This window comes from Danaus plexippus (assembly GCF_018135715.1).
Source record: "Danaus plexippus chromosome 16 unlocalized genomic scaffold, MEX_DaPlex mxdp_31, whole genome shotgun sequence".
Classification (NCBI taxonomy): Eukaryota; Metazoa; Arthropoda; class Insecta; order Lepidoptera; family Nymphalidae; genus Danaus; species Danaus plexippus.
The window spans coordinates 162,204-179,844 of record NW_026869852.1 but is presented as its reverse complement, the minus strand read 5'-3'; the positions used below and the strand labels follow the sequence as shown (position 1 = coordinate 179,844).

The following is a 17,641-nucleotide window of genomic DNA, read 5'->3' as shown; positions in this document are numbered from 1 at the left end:
ATATGTGGCAATGGTGTGGAACTTTTGATTTGTGTTACAACAATCTAACTTTTATTAGCAAAGTAAAATATGTACTAACAAAATAACATATCCACTTTTTTATAACAAAATGTTTTATAGAGAAAACCTTTTATATGTATATCTCACATTATATTCACTCTGCTCTATAATATTCTTAAAAAAAATTACGTAAAAGAGTAAATTTTATTAAGCAAACAAATTACTTGCGTTAAATATTAGGAACATTAAGAGTGAAACCTTCCTTTGTCCTAAACAAATATTTAATATGTCTTTATAGCATTTCATTATAATGACGCGTTATAAAATAAAAATGTGTAATTTTTATAATCACAATTTAAAATATTACTCATTCTTTTATATAAATCTTTATTTAATACGTAATGATTAGATGTGATGTTCTTTGACATAGTGTGACAAAAATTTTAGAAAACAATGTCAATTCTCAAACAACGTAAAATCTGACCGCATAAACATTTCAACATCTTAAGCCCACATGGCTTAAGATGTTCAAATATTAGAAAATCAATAATAATTTTAGACATAGAAATCCTTTTCAACATTTGTATAAACAAAGTTACATCCCGAGGGTAATCACAATATGGCGAACTATTGCTGAGTTTGTATCAGGACCTTTACGGCCCTTCACTAAGTTACAGGTCAATATTCTTGTTAAACATTCTACAGTCGGTCTCTAATTTCATTGCGGTTGCGGGGTTTGATGCTTGTTAACTTCCTTAGTACAGGTTACAAGTAATTTAAATATTCCGTTTCAGCACTCACGCATTATTCTCAACACTTAAACTAATTAATCCCTTATTACATAAGACGTAACATATTTTATAAGGAACCAAATCGTAAAGCGTTTTACAGTCTGAGGTAACAATTCTAGAACTTCCATACTGAACAAGATATTTAACAGAAAACGCTTTTTATCTTAAGGAATCGTTTGTTACCGATTGTTCCCAAATCAAACTCATCCAGTATCCGCGTTAATAACAAATATCCTCGCTAATATCATTCAATGTAAAAGAACATGGGAATAAAGCGGAACAGCTCCACCATTTCACTTTGAAACTATTTCTAACTTATTATGCCGAAATGCACTCTATGTATTGGGAGCCGTACATGCCGGAGGGTGTACATCAAAGATGTCTAGGAATGAAATGTCTATGAAAATTCAGTGGTCCAAGTTGTCAAGCAAAGTGCTACCATAACATGTATACTTTATGATACATATTTGATTATACGTTTCTTTGTTCTTCGACACTACCGAACGTTTTGCGTTTAAAGCAAGCGAGTATAATAAAGCCAATAAGATTAACCCTTTTATCTCTAACGCTATTCAGCACACGCCTGACATTTCATTGGATGAGATCTAAGTAATTTATTTACCATTTAGACACGTTTCTGTTAATTACACACGAAATAATGGTTGTGGCGTTTGCGCTTTCTAATTGCTCTGTTAGCTTTATTTGTACGTGATATTTTGAAGAAACTGAGACAAGGGTGAATGCGGAGAATTAAAAATGATGAGATACGTCTTTGTTCTATATACGTTGTGAGAGCTCTTAGATTTATGTACATCTATGATTGTTTTTATTTATAATTAAGGGTCATATTAAAGGTCACAATCAAAGTAAAAGAAAAGTAATGCTTTTGCATAATTTCGTACAAATATGTTTGTGTCTCGTTTTTGTCGATATTTAATTTTGATTGAGATGATTGTGAATACTTTTTACAGTGTCTTCAAAGGTTGCGAGATACAACTTTAACTTTGTTTTCATTCATTTACCGAATAGACAAACCCTTTGTTACGAATACTCAAATATTAGAATGTATGTTAACACTTAAATTTATAAAAACTTACTGTTTTTGATCCAATACTGATAAAAAATTTGTCGAATCAAATTTACCTGTAACAAAAAATGATAATAAACAAATGACTTCATTATGACTTCAACAGTTAATTGATACTGTACACGCTATGTTTATTATGTTTACATAGCTGATAAAATGCAATGATATGAAAAAAAAATACAATCACATTCACAGAAGTAATCGCAGAATAAATTTGCATATCTCTAAACGTAGAGCTAGGTGAAAATTGTGCTAAATGCTAAATGTAACCTAGATGTGAAGAACATCAACATTCAGTCCGTCAAACAAAACACCCTTGTCAAAGGTAGGTCATCCATTCAGAAAGAAAGAATTATGAAGTCGACATAGTGAATTCGTTCGCTAATCCTCACTCTATTGTAATAAGCATAGAATATTATGATAAATATTATGATAAATATATACAACAACTATGTACTGATTACATACTCATAATGATATCATATCATGATATCATACGAACGAAATTATATGTATCTTAGGTAAAAATTATAGTACATTAAACTTAATAATAATCTAACTAGACGTAGTTAAAATATACTGTATTTTTTCTTTCGTATACGAGTATTACTACAATGAAGAAAACTATAGTGAACTTAACACACAAGAAAAGCAGCACCTCTAATTTTGGTTTATAACAATATAATCCGTATATTACCTAAATATATTTTATCAAAGACTCTTTATTCTACATAACAATGAATAGATACAAAAAGGTTCGTTAAACAGGTGTTCCTGCGTATTTGTAAATCAAAACCACTTTTTGGTCATAAATAACCATTTGCATTGGACGTAATAACTACGGTTTATGAAACTTCATACACAGTAACAGTTATGGATAGTCTGTAACAGTATAACGTCACAATATATTTAAAATATGTTTATATAAAAACACATAAGGGATTATATCAAACAAATGAATGATTGAATGAATGAAGGAGTGAATGTTATTAAAAATATAATTATTACATCTTAAATAACAAAAGTCATTGAATGCTTTCAGGCTAATCATTAGATTAATAATCTGTTTGCACCATGAATAACCGAAGTGAGTTTATTAGTTTAGCCTCGTCTGTGTCTGAATTATCACTGCCATTTATTAATGAAATAAGAGAGATGTGGCCTAGTTGCAGCGTTCAATCCATTTGGTTTCCCAGAAAACTTGTTTCTCATGGGATTTCAGAGTTTGATCTCACATTTAGATACCATTAGTCATGTAAGCTGATACTGTTAATACTAGTATTGCATTAAACCTTTGTAACTACGCATTAATGAGTCAATAGCGTCGAAATTGGAATCTTGTTTTTAAATTTCAATGTAATTACCACAATTGGCTCGTTTTCATGCTAGGAAAAAAATATCAGTAAAATGGATCTCGCATTTCTCCTAATTAACTCTCAGGATCACGTACAAATTAAGATGGCGTATTCGAGGGCAATTCAGGCGAACAGTCTAACGCTAAACGACCATGCAATAGAAATTAAAACGTGCAGACGTTTTGACAATCGCTAAGTACATTAGATAATTGTTGCGGTCTCTGCAAACGACGGATAATATAATATTTATTTCAAGTTTTAATACAGATATATAATAACATATATCAATAAAAATGTCAGACATCAATGAAATTAAATTCTTATAACGTATAGCTATGACAGAGTAAATAATGAATTATGAATGAGGAAACATATATCTAATTAGTTATAATAGATCATCGCGTGTTCGCTGGCACGAAGGCTGTCAGCCTTAACTATGTACATAAGTTGCACCTTATGTCAATAATATAGGATTATATAATGGATCTCTGCATCGTAACATTCAGACGTGTTAATATTAATTATATACTTATTATACAATTCTTGCAATTGATCGATAATAATTTAATATATTTTTTAATTTATAAAAAGGTATATATAGTTATTTGAAGTATAGATTTTTATAAAAAAATACTTCTTTATAATGACATTTGTATAATATATTTTTTCTACATATATTTATTATTTCAACAGACTAAACTCTTTCTATAATGTACCTTATATTTATTCTATATGAGCATTAGACGACATATGTCGAACACGTTTTTAATATCGAATTACATAGCCTAGATCGTTTTCAAGACAACAGCAGCATACAAAACTTTCCTACATTTCACATTTATATACGAAACTCTGAAATAAATAATCTTAATCAATGATATTCTTAAAACCCTTTTATCATACTTTATCTAAATTTATCTAAATTTCATCACTGTTAACAATGTTTTCATGATTAAAGTAACAAAACCTTCAATATCCGTATCTTAAGGATATAAAAATTTTCTAATTAATAAATTGGACTAATCTGACGGTTCTTAGTTTTGAATGTATATATTTTAAAACCAAGAAATAGACAAATCTATGTGAATTAAGGACGTTAAACGTAGCCCTTACACGGGGTTAACGTATGCAAAAAGGGGCAACTAGAAAATTTTACATAACTAAGTAGATTTGGGGAGATTTAGATCCAAAGAGGCTTACATCTCTAGAGATATTCATGTTAAATTGGACCATGTCGCCTGTATCGTTTTACATTTTTGATCACGCCCTAGTTTTGTCGAGGGCTTTTTCTGTAGCCGGCGGCAGTCGGCGACATGTCCCCAATATTGGTACAAGACATGTTCTAGCCTGACATGTTACGGGACTGGCAATGTTGCCTGGGATAATATATTTATCAGTTAAATAAAACTTACAGATAATATTCGTACGGCTATTGAGTTCAAAACGATCAATACTCCACAGTATTGATTACTTTAAACTAGGAATAGATATGCCATTAATTCTGTTTCTGCAATGAACCGCAAGCAACTAATGGGGTTCTCTTGATGTACCAGATATTCACTCTAATCAATGGAATAGATTACATTGTTATATATTATGTTCTAGATACGTAATATAAATACGTTGAAAATATTAAATAGAAAATATAAATTAACAATAATTTATTATTTAACCGACAAGTTAACATTACGAAATAATTAATAATTAGGCGTGGTTCTATATAATACGTTATGTGAACAAATCAATCCGGTCAACGGGAAAATGTATATATGTAACATCTAGATAACCGTCATGACCTACATTATTATATAACAAAAATCCTTATAAAAATAATTCAAACGCCAAAGAAAGTTATATTACACAACGTATTACACAATCGTAACTATGTACGAATGTATTCAAGTGTCAAGATTCCATTTACATTGCCTAGCTAATGTTTTATGGGGTTTATGAGGCGGGTTACGTATTATGTTTTACGATGTTGTATCCAACTGAGGTTATGTTCTTTACCCAGTACTGTGAAAGTATCAAGATTATATAGAAATTACAAGGCTTTATTGTGTTACAACCTCTTTATTCTCTTATTATGTCATTTATTTCGATTTCATAGGTGTATCCAATGATCATGATTGATATTAATTTTGAATTTAGAAATGTAATCTGCGATGCCTACGGTCAGCAGCTTATTGATTTGGGACACGTCAAACATCAAACCACATTTCAAAACTGTATCGACGCTAGACATATTCACTTACAATTTTTTTTATTACTTTATTAAGACTTATCAAATTCTACTTGCAAACAAACATGAAAAGTTACCGTCAACCGATATTTTAGTTTAAAGTCAGTAAGGAGTATGTATACTCATTTTTAATAAAATATATTCTGACCTTACAAATGAAATATTAGTATTCCAATATTGTAGCAGCACGCTTTATTCAAATTCAGATAAACCTATTTTATACAATTAAATTGGGCTTATAAAATCCATTGAATTTGAATATCTATCAATTCAATATGGCGGCGAGCTGTCAAAACGGATGGAAGATAAATGTTTGGCTATAACTTGACATACGTCAGAATGATTTGTGATCGAGTCAACGGAGTATGAACGCAACTGCGACTTGCATGTGTGATTCAAACGATCTTAAACATAAACAATCCACTTTATGCCTATAGGTATCATATATACATGTATATATAACGTACGTTAATACGAAACTGCAACAGAAATTATATCATAACACAAGACATTGCTATGTAGTATAGATCTTGTTAGAATAATTTTTTAACTTTTAATTAAAAAAATATATATTTTAATTTGATATTAAATGAAAATGAATAATCGAAATAATCAACAACAATAAAAAATAAAAAAGAAATTTGGAAACCCTTTTCTAGAACATTATGTACACATAACATTAATAGCTCAACTTTAAAAATTCCCAAAGATTTTCAGCAGACACGTGGTCACGTAAAAAACCTCGTCACAATATGTGAATAAGAGTACATGTAATCACAGGTGACATCACTTGAGTGACCTCTAAAGGGATTACGGCAATAAGCCGCTCAGAACATCGCTACAAAGCAGCGACTTACGGACCTCTTACTGGGTTTTATGGGCCTTGAACGTCGCACGCACCAGGGTAATGACTAATGTCGGGTCCAGAATATTATTTTATCGATATATTTAGTAAAAGAAAATAATATTCACCGTTAGAAACTTATGACAGTTTTTCGTCAAAATACCTTAAACATTTTTCAAAGTAGCTCATACTTTTTTATGTATGTTTAAAATGTCAAGTGCTACATGCATAGTGATTAAAAGCCGCACTCGAGAAGTTGTTATTGCTACTATAAGAGCTCTATAAAGTAAATGACTTGGAGGCCATGGCATAATTTTGACGTTAATACTGAATAAAAGACAGATGCGGAGAATGAAGAGCCTCGAGAGACTAAAATTTCAGTTTTTTTCGTCTCGCTAGTAAAAATCACCACCCTACTGGAAATATTTATCACTATCGTAATTAATAATTCTCATTAGATAAAAATTAAGATCATTCAATTCATGTAATTTTTTAAAATATTTTTAGTTTTTTTGTTTTTTTTTTTTCTGTGAGATCAAGTCTATTATCTTATAACAATAGAGTTTCACAACAAAAAATATGTCGAATTGTCTATGAACAAACCAAAATATAACTTAGCTAGAGTAAAAGACAATGGCGTGTGATCCCGAGGGAAATACATCTGATTGAACCTACCCATTCACTCACTCACTCTATTCACTTATTGACTATTCTTGTCGGAATAGAATGCACTCATTATGTTATAACATCAATGCTTAACTCAAATGCATTTATTTAATTTAATTGTAATTCATTTATTATAATATATGCGTAAAAACATGAAATGATTAAAGAACCGTTATAGCTGTAACATTTACACCTTGGCACACTGGCACGATAAAATAAAATTTGTCCGTTATAAAACAATAGCAATGAAGCGTGACACAAAACCGGGACATCCCCGGAGAATTTAGCAATAAAATATCGATCACGTGTCAATTACCGTGATTACTGAACGTTCCGATAATTACATCAGTATTCTAGGCGCTTTAGAATACAATAACCTGGACTGAATCCGTAATATTATCGACGCTATTTTAAAAGTATCAATTCAGCTATAGTAGTTTTTATATTGATCGATCTTTGATAAAATTATAATATATCTTGTTTCAATATCAAGCTGAATATTATGTTTTTTTTTTTTTAATTATTTTTTTTTATAAGAAACAAAGAGGAGTCTTTCAAAATTATACAACACATGCCCTTCATGAGGTCCTCTCAAAAGGTGTAACTGAATAATTAATTGGGAAAATGACTAAGTACGAAATACACGTGTGAAGGATTATCCAATATAACAATATACATAAATACAACTAAATATTACACACTCTTTATTCATACGAGATATTTGGAATAATTAAGTTGTTAAATTAGAAAAAACAAATTCGAAGTTTGATCCTAACCTTGAGAGAGACCTGAAAATAATAAAAATTGATACGATTTCTAACGTAATATTCATTTTCTATATTCAATATTCACACACTTAACTGTGTTTGTTGCTACTTTATATTGACATCGAACTATTGTTTTGCATACATTTAAACAAACTAATCAATCAAAACATCTAAAATACCTTACGTTTTATACGAAATAAATTATAACTTGTTTAATACGTCATCAAACTTCGAAATGTGTCAATCATAAAAAAGATTTTGTAAATCAAGCCAGCTTCTTGTTTACCAAATAGCAGCATACTTTATACCCAGCTTGCATTAATACGAATAACTTAAGCCTCATTGCTATTAAGTTAGCGATGTTCAGTCTCATTGTTACAAAGAATTAAACGATCTTTAATAAAACCAAAACGTACAAAGGATCGCTTTATGCAACAATAAACTATATATACAGTATTCAATTGTACTCAAGCTCTAAGTGCACTAACGATTGAATATACTCTTTTTATTTTATCGATATATGCTTAAAGGAACTTAGATTTTTCCAATACAGTTCTAAAAATAAATACATTTATTTCCGTTTTAACTGTTGATATTTTATTTGTGCACGCTATATCGATCGATCGTAATTCTTATGTCAGTACGATACGAAGACGTCTGAATTAATTATGTCTTATATTATATATTTCAAAGGGACCGCAACATGTTGTATTGTATACAAAATTGTTTGACAATTTAATACTAGTACAATATCCACGGTGACATAACGCTTATGTTAACGAATAAATAATAAGGTACAAATGACTATGCGTGTTACACAATCACTATGAATAATATTGAAGCAATAGACCTAATGCTAGGAATACGTTAAGATGAAAAAATTATTGAAATAAGATCTTTCATAAAGTTTAATATCTCTAATAGAATTTTCGCCTATAACTAATTAATTTTACTCTGGCTCACCACATATCATCTCTGTGTACACACCCATACAATACTTCTAACGTGTTATATATAAATCCAGTTAAACAAGACAATACATGCATTTAAAGTCATGCTAATGTGTTATAAGATTCTGCATTAAATTTAAATTCGTTACATGATGTTTTAATTTTATTGCTGCTGTAACAGATTTAAAAATACTTTATATATGATTCAATTTCATTACTATGGTTGTCTTTGGTCTAAAACTGACATGTAAACTAGCTAATTTAATAAATCTGTAAGGAAAATTTTTGCTCCAGCAGAGAAATATACGCACATGATTTTAACATAACTTTTTTAAATGCAAGATATATATTACATGTCAAGAAATAAGATGTACAATCAAAAATTTTTTTGACAGGTACCCGCAGATTATTAAAAAACTTACCAAAAAATTATTTCAACGTCGCCATAATATTATACGCTTTGACATTATTATTTCGCGATATATTAGCAATCAATCAATCAATACATATTTTAAAACAGAGTTCCTCGCCGCGTCTGTGTGTTCGCGATAAACGGATAAACTGCCGCACTGATTATCAAACAGTTATCACCACTCTATAGCGTTATTCTCGAGAAAGGTTTTAGTATATAATTTGTTAAGTTTTTGTATTTACTTGGGTGTACAGTAACTATATTTGTTGTAGATGAAAGACATGAGCCGTTTGAGAGCTTTTAACGAAAAGGCTGCCTAAAGTCTCTGAGATATAACAAAATAATATATGGTGGAATTACTGATATTATATAGGTCTTTATATTTTTTGTAAAGAGCCCGTGCGAAGCCGGGGCTGGTACCTAGTATTTGTATATATTTTACGCCTTTAAAAAACGCAGTGATAGAAAACAGCTGATCTAAATCGAATGCATTACTTGTAAATATCCTTTATTGGTAGTGTTACGTTTCGTCTGCACCGTTGCACAACACTAGTAAATATTAACCCGTAACGCGAACCCGAAGCAACACACGCACTCGCACGACGAAATGATCCGCAACATCGCCGTGAGTTAAAAATCGTTAATTAATTAATTATAATATAAAACTAGTAAATTTTTATTGTGTTTCGTAAAAAAAAAATTGCTAGAAGTAACATATTTTATTTGAATTCTCATTTATTTAACAATCGAATATTTTTTAAATAGTGTTACCGATTTAGATATTCTTTAAATGTATTTATTTCTCAGAATTCGATAGAAAATTACGTTAATAATATTGTTTCAGTTAATTTGGGCCGCAGTAGTCGCCAGCCATCTTTGTTTGGCGTCTCCAGTGCCAGAGCCGGATCCATTCTTCCATAAAAATCAACACACTCAGTAAGTATATAATGTTTTTTTTTTTAAAAAAGAGAATTTAATTAAAACATTACAATGAAATAAAACAGGAAAACGTTAACAAACAAATGGTTACAAGGATATTGCACATTCTTATATACCAATTGAAAATCATAATCCGGTCCTTATTTAAACTAAGATGTTTAACTACTAACGTAAATTACTTTGATGCTGACAAAGGGTAAAGAAAATATTCCGTACAACGAAGTCACCGATTATTATTAATTTAATATTATTCAAAAAATATTAAAATATAAGACATTATAATAAATAAAAATCCTATATACGATATGTTAAAGCTTCTAACCACATGTCTTGTTTGATATGATTATAAAAACGTCATTTATAGTCTTTGAAAAGAATATGGTGGACACGTTTCTAAGTAGAACAGTGTCAGGGTCGAGATTCCCGTTTGACGTACAAAGATTTCATATCTCAAAAATATAAGTTTTATGATTAATATACAGAAATAGTATTCATCGAAAACTATCAGCATTCACAAACGAGACAAAAACTTTATTAATCACCCCAATGGAAAAACACGATATATATTCATTTCAATTTCAAAGTAAAAAGCGTTTACGGATTGCGTGTGCTATTTTAAAAGACCAACAAATAATTATGTAGATATTAGCGAAAAATAACATTTATCGCTATTAAATCTGAATTGAATTCTGTGATGTTTTATTATTTTCGCGAAATAATACCACTTTGTATCGAAATATAATATAAAAGTTGATATTATAAGTAAACCTATTGATGAGTTTATGTGGCATAGCGTTTGGTATTTCTGTGAGAATATAAACATATTATTTTAAATAAATTAAAATTTACCACAAACTTAAAATTAAGTCATAATTCGTCTTTATACAACATAGTTTACTGTGAGCTTATCAATTTTTTGTTTTATATACACAATATTTTTCTGTTGACTTATGATCATAAGCGATAAGTCACTACAAAATTGTGTTACACTGAAGTTGTTTCATTTTCGTGTAGAAAGTACTCCAAAACAAAAATTTACTATTTATCTCAAGTTACATATAATGTAACAGAAAGTCCAGATTCTGTGAAAGAATAAAAAAAATGAGTAAATATAACGGAATCAAAAGCTTTTAAAAACTACAATAAAATCATCTATTTACAATGCATTGATCATATTTAATGATTTTTTTTTTTATCTTATAATAGGAATTGTTAAAGAAACATAATAATAGGTGATTTTTTTCTAGTATCAAAATCCACGTCCCATATGAGGTGCGTTCGTACCATCATCATCACGTCGAGAAAGTGCCCGTCATACACGAGGTTCCCATCCTGAAGGAGGTACCCGTGCCCTACGAAGTTCCCGTTGTAAAACATGTGCCGATCATCAACACTGTGCCCGTACCTATCGTCAAGACTGTAGCCATCGAGAAACCAATATTCCTGTCATACAAGGAACACTACGGTTATCATTAACTGAGTATAATTACAGAATGTCCATCGAAAATATGGTTTTACACCAACTATAAGGGAATTTATTTTAAGTAATGCCATCACTTGAAATCGATAAAACCAACAGTATTTATTGATGGCAAAAGCTTTAACTGTGTGGTGCTACTCTTTAGTTAACTAATAATACTTCACGTTGAGAGGTTTAAGCGCTCTCGAAGACTGTTATTTAAGATCATCATTTTACTTCAATATAATAATTATAAGTTTACTATTAAAAACTTTATTTCTCCCTTAAGTTTATTTTTTTCATTTTATTTATTAAACTTACTTCATTTGGTGCAAAGAGTATAAACAACTATTACAAAATAAATTTATCATTTATATAAAATATAATCCAAAAATTCACATTAATACATATAACGTAACAAAATTATGTATGTAATTAATAATTTATTCAACAATTTTAAAACTCTTAATGATTTGATTATTTTAAACTCATTTAAAAACTGCTGATCATAAATTTCATGAATAGAAAAATATTTTTTTTAGTTCACATCTAAAAGAAAATTAACTGTATTCTAACTTTGTTTGTGTACGACATCGAAATTTGCATTGAACCGTCATGTGCATGTCCATATATTGTACTAGAGTTAAATTTTAAAGCCATTTTGTTGTAACATAATGAACGTACTTCATAGCTTTTAATTAAAATATAACTATATTTTAGTATAAACGTGTCATAAACGAGGTCATAACTTAAAAATATCTCGTTTTAAATATGAAGAAAGTAAAAATTAGATAGTAAAACTATATTTTACACGTTAGTTTCATTACCGCGAACCTTGTTAACGAAACTAATGGAAAATCATAAAAACTACAGAAGTATGACCATAAAATTTATAATTTTATTGAAGTCCCTCGATATCGATGAAAGGTGTTATATTGACTGGTGATAAAACACAACAGTATATCGTGTAATTAGAAAAACAAATACTTTTACATTTTCGATTATTAAAAAAACGATTGCATCGTAATTGTTTAATGAAAAATAGCGTTACCTTTACTATATCTGTTTTGTATTTGGAGAGCGTATGCACAATTTAACGACCTTCCCTTAGTGAATTTATTTATGATAATGAAAAAACCAAGTCAGTTTCGTACTAACAATATGAAAGGAATCGTTCACAACAGCCGAGGCGCTCATTATTTTCACCAAATGACTTTCCTCTCTTAATTACCATCAAATAGGTAAATAAATTGTCATCGTCGTCATAAATTATATGCGCATTTATTAATGAATATTTCATTTCTTTTCATTCAGATCTAAATTGTAATAAATTTAATAAGAGCGAAGACTGGGTCCGTAAATGAAAAATAAAGGTACGAGCCGGTGCAGCTTTTCGTAAAGTGCTGTTGTACCCCTGGGAGGTGCTTGTCACGCGTGAACTGTCACAGCTACTATTATTTATTCAGTAACTAATACCACTTGACACACATCACGTTCCTATAGCCAACCTTTCGATCGACGTGACGATATACAAAGACTTATTTTATCTATAAATATCAAAGTACTTCTTTTATCATTTAAAATATCAATAAATTTATTTATTTATGTTCTACTAAAAGATTTATATAGGTACGTTTAGGGATATTTTTGCCAGACATCCGAAGAGAGGTAACAACAGTTCTTAAGCATCAGGTCTTAAAAAATCGACATATTTTTTTATGAATTCATAACATAAGAACTGCTAACGTTATTTTAAACACGCAAAAGTTATCAACAACCTAGTCAGATAGCTATTTAGTGCACCTTGTTTACGATGCAATTTAGTAGCAACTTGCAAAATAGCATTGCATTTTCGTACAGCGAAAACATCAGTGTGAAAGTTGTTTGAACGTAATAGCGGAGCTCATTGTTTGTGCGCGTTATCGCAATTTGCAGCGGCCAGCGATCGGCATGTCGGCCTTTTGTGTTCCTGTCAAACTTGAATACCATTTAGTTTGTACGCATCCCGCTGCAAAGTAAAATAAGCGTTAACTTAACTATGCTTTCATCTTTCATTCCTGGACTGTCGATGCCAAACTGTCTGAGCCTGAGATAAATATGAATGTATATGAATTGAAAACAATGTAAAAAAGAAAATTGATATTGAAACAATAGTGAAGGTGATGACAGGAAACCTTGAACGTTCAAATGACGGATTCAAGATTCAGAAAATTAGTGTCTCTGGAAAATTCAATATATTTTTCACCACTTCGTTAAAAACATATGTAGTGTAATAAAATATTATTTTTTATTAAAAATATCAGAAAATAATAATTATTACAAAAAATATTTCGTAGCAATCTTTTCAAATAAATGGAAAGTGTATTTTTCTTTCGCCTCAGACGTTTTATTTTAATAAAAATCAATGCACAATACATCGAAGTATTAGTCAAACCAAAATCCGATGGTTACAAGCCTAATTGTTTTATCCATTTTTCGCTCAATTAATTCCTTTGAGTCACAACACTTGTAATTATTTCGCTCATGAATACACTCTTGTAAACTCCTATAGACTGGAGCTTTTAAAATTGAGATGCCAATTTAAAAGCAATTCACAATTTATTTGGAAACAATGAAACTCTGTGTTGCCAAATTTAATTTATCATGATACATGTTTAATGAGATTACATTTGCTAATTTTGTTTTCCTTTTCTCTATATTTTTTTATATTCTTTAGAAAAAATCACTCTTATCTTACTTTTAATTGTTAGATAAAAAATAATATAATCTTCAAAGGATTAAACCGCTGTGCATTTTATAAGCAACAAATTTTACCAAGCACTTGGGGAAGTTTTTTTTAAACGGATACATTTGTAAATGTTCCTTTTTCAAAAGAAGCAAATAGAAAAATTAAATACACACATCAACTTTAGGTGTAATACCCTATTATTATTAATCATATAATTACAAAACAATATACAAATGCTAGTGTATTAACATACAACTCCGTAAAAAGAATTTCGTTATTAATGGAATGTTGCCATGCAATGCAATACATACGGTTTGATGAACAACAATAGAGAAAAAAATAAAACTTCATATAGACATATGAGTTGTAGCTATTTCATTGTTACTATTATATAAGGAGAATACAATAAATAACAATATTTAAAAAAATCACAATAAATAAGCAAAATGTGCTTATTCTTTTGTTTTTAAGTAAGAAAAAATCTAGTACATGTACATATATGTGGCCCTTGTAATGACATAATTTGTTTATGAAGCGTTGTTTTATAAAAATTATTAAAACATACAATTAATTAAATAATTATGACAAATTCTTTTTATTTCCGTTCTCTTAAGATAACGATATTAAATAGAATTATATTTAAAAAGAGATTGCTACCTTCCGTGTTTGGGTCTTAATTTTTGGGAGAACTTAAAGTCTTAGCCCAATGGCTTTGATAGCTTTCCCTGTGACAGCGAGGTCCCGAAACCGATAGATTTACGATGCAACATAGCACTTAATATTCTGAATTTTGATATCCAAATGAACAGTACCTAATACAAAATACATGAGGGTTCATTTTATCTACTATTTTATTCATTGCAAGGAAATAAATATATTTATAAATAACAAGACATTAATATACTACCTTATAGTTTTTAGAATGAAATCGTTTAGAGAATCTTACAATGAGAAATCTGGTATGCCTATCTTGGTGTAGGCTTGAACATCACGTGTGATTTCCAACTTTTTTTTAAATTGAATACCCATAAATCCATAAAACTTTTTACAGTCGCTGTATTGTATACACTTTTCTAAATCAAATATTTTAGTGTTATTTTAATTATAAACAAATGCAGAACTAAACTTGTTTCCAAGAATTTGCTCCAAAATTTCGAAAGGCGCTACTTTCTACATTAATTTAAATGAGATACACATATAATTTATTTGTTGATTTCGTTGTAACTCACACTTATGTCTGGAGTGAGAAAATCTGTTATTACTAACGCTTTAACCTTTAAAGAATTTATTATATCTGCGGCAACTTTAATATTTCTTACGGTTAATTTAATACAGTTTTATGAAAAAAAAATTCTGACAAAATTTTATCACAAAGATTCCATCGCTATAATGAGAAATAGCTCAGGAAACGGGCAGCTGAGTTGGTTAGGGAAATTCAGTTCCTGTCCGGTTTCTAATAGTTAGTTTGAAGTTTGACTTCTCCTTTGTCTTGGTTGTCTTATCCGATTATCGTGTACTAAGTTTTGTACGGCCGTTAGTCATAGATGGACTGGTAAAATAGAAATAGAACATTTTAGCTGGAAACCTTCATATATATAGCGTAAACAAGATACAGTCATGTGGTAAATACCACACTACTTAAAGAAACCATTTCATTAAAAATGCTCTTTGTCATCATAAATTTCATTGCTTTTTAACTAAAAAATATTTTATCTCTGAACCTAATTCACGTCAAGTAATTGAGCCCGCTGTCTCTTAATTAATTGTATCCAGTCATCAGGATGCTTCTATTTGTTTTAATTATCAAGGAAAAAGATCAATTAGTAAGATTCGTGAGATTATGTAATTGGACGAAGGGTGAGGGCTTGAAGTGACGAAAATCTTGAGCACTGTGCCCAAAACCGATTGATTAATGATTAGAATAGTCGATGATATATTGATATTATATTGAGAGCCACAAACATTCTGTTGAAGTTATTGTGTACAGAAAACAAGAGAATTAGATGAAAAGAACTATCTTCAAGTTGTCAATTTTAATAAATATATATTAAACTGCGATCTACGAGATAACGTTTTTGGTTAGTATAGTGACAAAATTTCGCATGGAAATTTGTTCTTTTAAATAATTTTTACGATTGTATCTTTTCGTAAGGAAAAAAATGTCTCACCGCTGTAATGGACGACCTTGCTCTGGTAAAGACGTTACAAAGAGAATAATTTATCTTAGTTTTTTGTTCTTGATCTCGTGTCCTTCGCAAATTGGCGGATATTATATTTTAAATCTACTTTATTTTTACCAAAATTTCGACTTAAAGTAAACGAAGCTATTTATAAATATATGATGATAAAATCTGAACTAAAAAAGCAATCCCAGTAAATAGAAGTCGAAATTTGAAGTTTTAATCAATGTCTTCAATTTCGTTACTGATAAGTAACAAAGTACACATAAAAAACAAACATTGCAACAAGGGGCGCGGCAAGGCGTGGTTTTTACCCTCCGATAGCGCAATTAGAAATTAATGCTATGACATGTCGAATTACTCTACTCTCATTTTTACAAATTAAACCTAACAATACTATTAATATTTGGATTATTTGAATGCTGTAAATATATTTCAAATGGTTCTTCGTAAAAAGAAAACTTGATAGAGAGGAGGGTAAAAAAATATTTAATAGCAAATACGCCTCATATTCACAAAACTATATCAAACAGTTATATGCAATGCACTTTCAGTGCCATAATTATTTTATAATATATATTTAAAATGTACAGGTACATTTAAAAATATTAAAAACTCTGAATATAGATAATATTGATAAAATTTTGGCTCTAAAATAGATCACCCATGGAATTTTCCAAAATGTTTACGAAGTAAATGGTAGTCTATTGCGATGTCACGAATCCAATTACTTTAATTTTAATTAAAACGGAGATGTGGTCACACATAAAGGTTCCGTAACAGACAAACAACATGTACAAAACAATATTAAGTCAAGCCCTTGATGACCGAAACTATTTATCTGATAGTAAATCAGTTTTAAACTTGTCGCATGATTGATTTATGAGCTTATTGTGCAAAATTAAATATTGCTCTAAAGGTAATTTTCAATCAGCAATGTTGTAAATGATTTTGTGTTTTATATGATGCTAATTAATGATTTCCAGCGGCCACTATTCTATTCATTATTGCAGTTCGTGTTGGTTTTGAGTGCAATTTCAATTAATAGGACTGGAAGTGACGTCATGTTACAAATTCTTTGTTAAAAGCGATGTCTATTATATCAGAAATATATTTAAATATATATTTTACTTGTACATTATCAAAATAAAAATAAAAATTATACCCTATTCACGTTTTAAAATTTGATTTACAAAACACTACGATAATAACTTGATAATT

The 17,641-nt window shown here is 29.6% G+C and overlaps 2 protein-coding genes across 3 annotated transcripts in view; one reads left to right on the top strand and one right to left on the bottom strand.

Moving 5' to 3' along the window:
* LOC116771838 (semaphorin-1A) overlaps nt 1–17,641 on the bottom strand; it is a 211,917-nt gene that overhangs the window by 154,641 nt on the left and 39,635 nt on the right. The gene's annotated exons all lie outside the window — the stretch shown is intronic.
* On the top strand, nt 9,584–11,800 carry LOC133320321 (MAGE-like protein 2). The gene is made up of 3 exons (XM_061528345.1): nt 9,584–9,739; nt 9,959–10,050; nt 11,301–11,800. The coding sequence occupies exons 1-3, from the start codon at nt 9,722–9,724 to the stop codon at nt 11,527–11,529; spliced, it is 339 nt and encodes a 112-aa protein (XP_061384329.1). The 5' UTR covers nt 9,584–9,721; the 3' UTR covers nt 11,530–11,800.

What these genes read in the sequence shown, in the direction of transcription:
- LOC133320321 (XM_061528345.1), top strand. An exon ending in CATAAAAATCAACACACTCA is followed by an intron (nt 10,051 to 11,300) that starts GTAAGTATATAA and finishes ATTTTTTTCTAG; the next exon opens with TATCAAAATCCACGTCCCAT.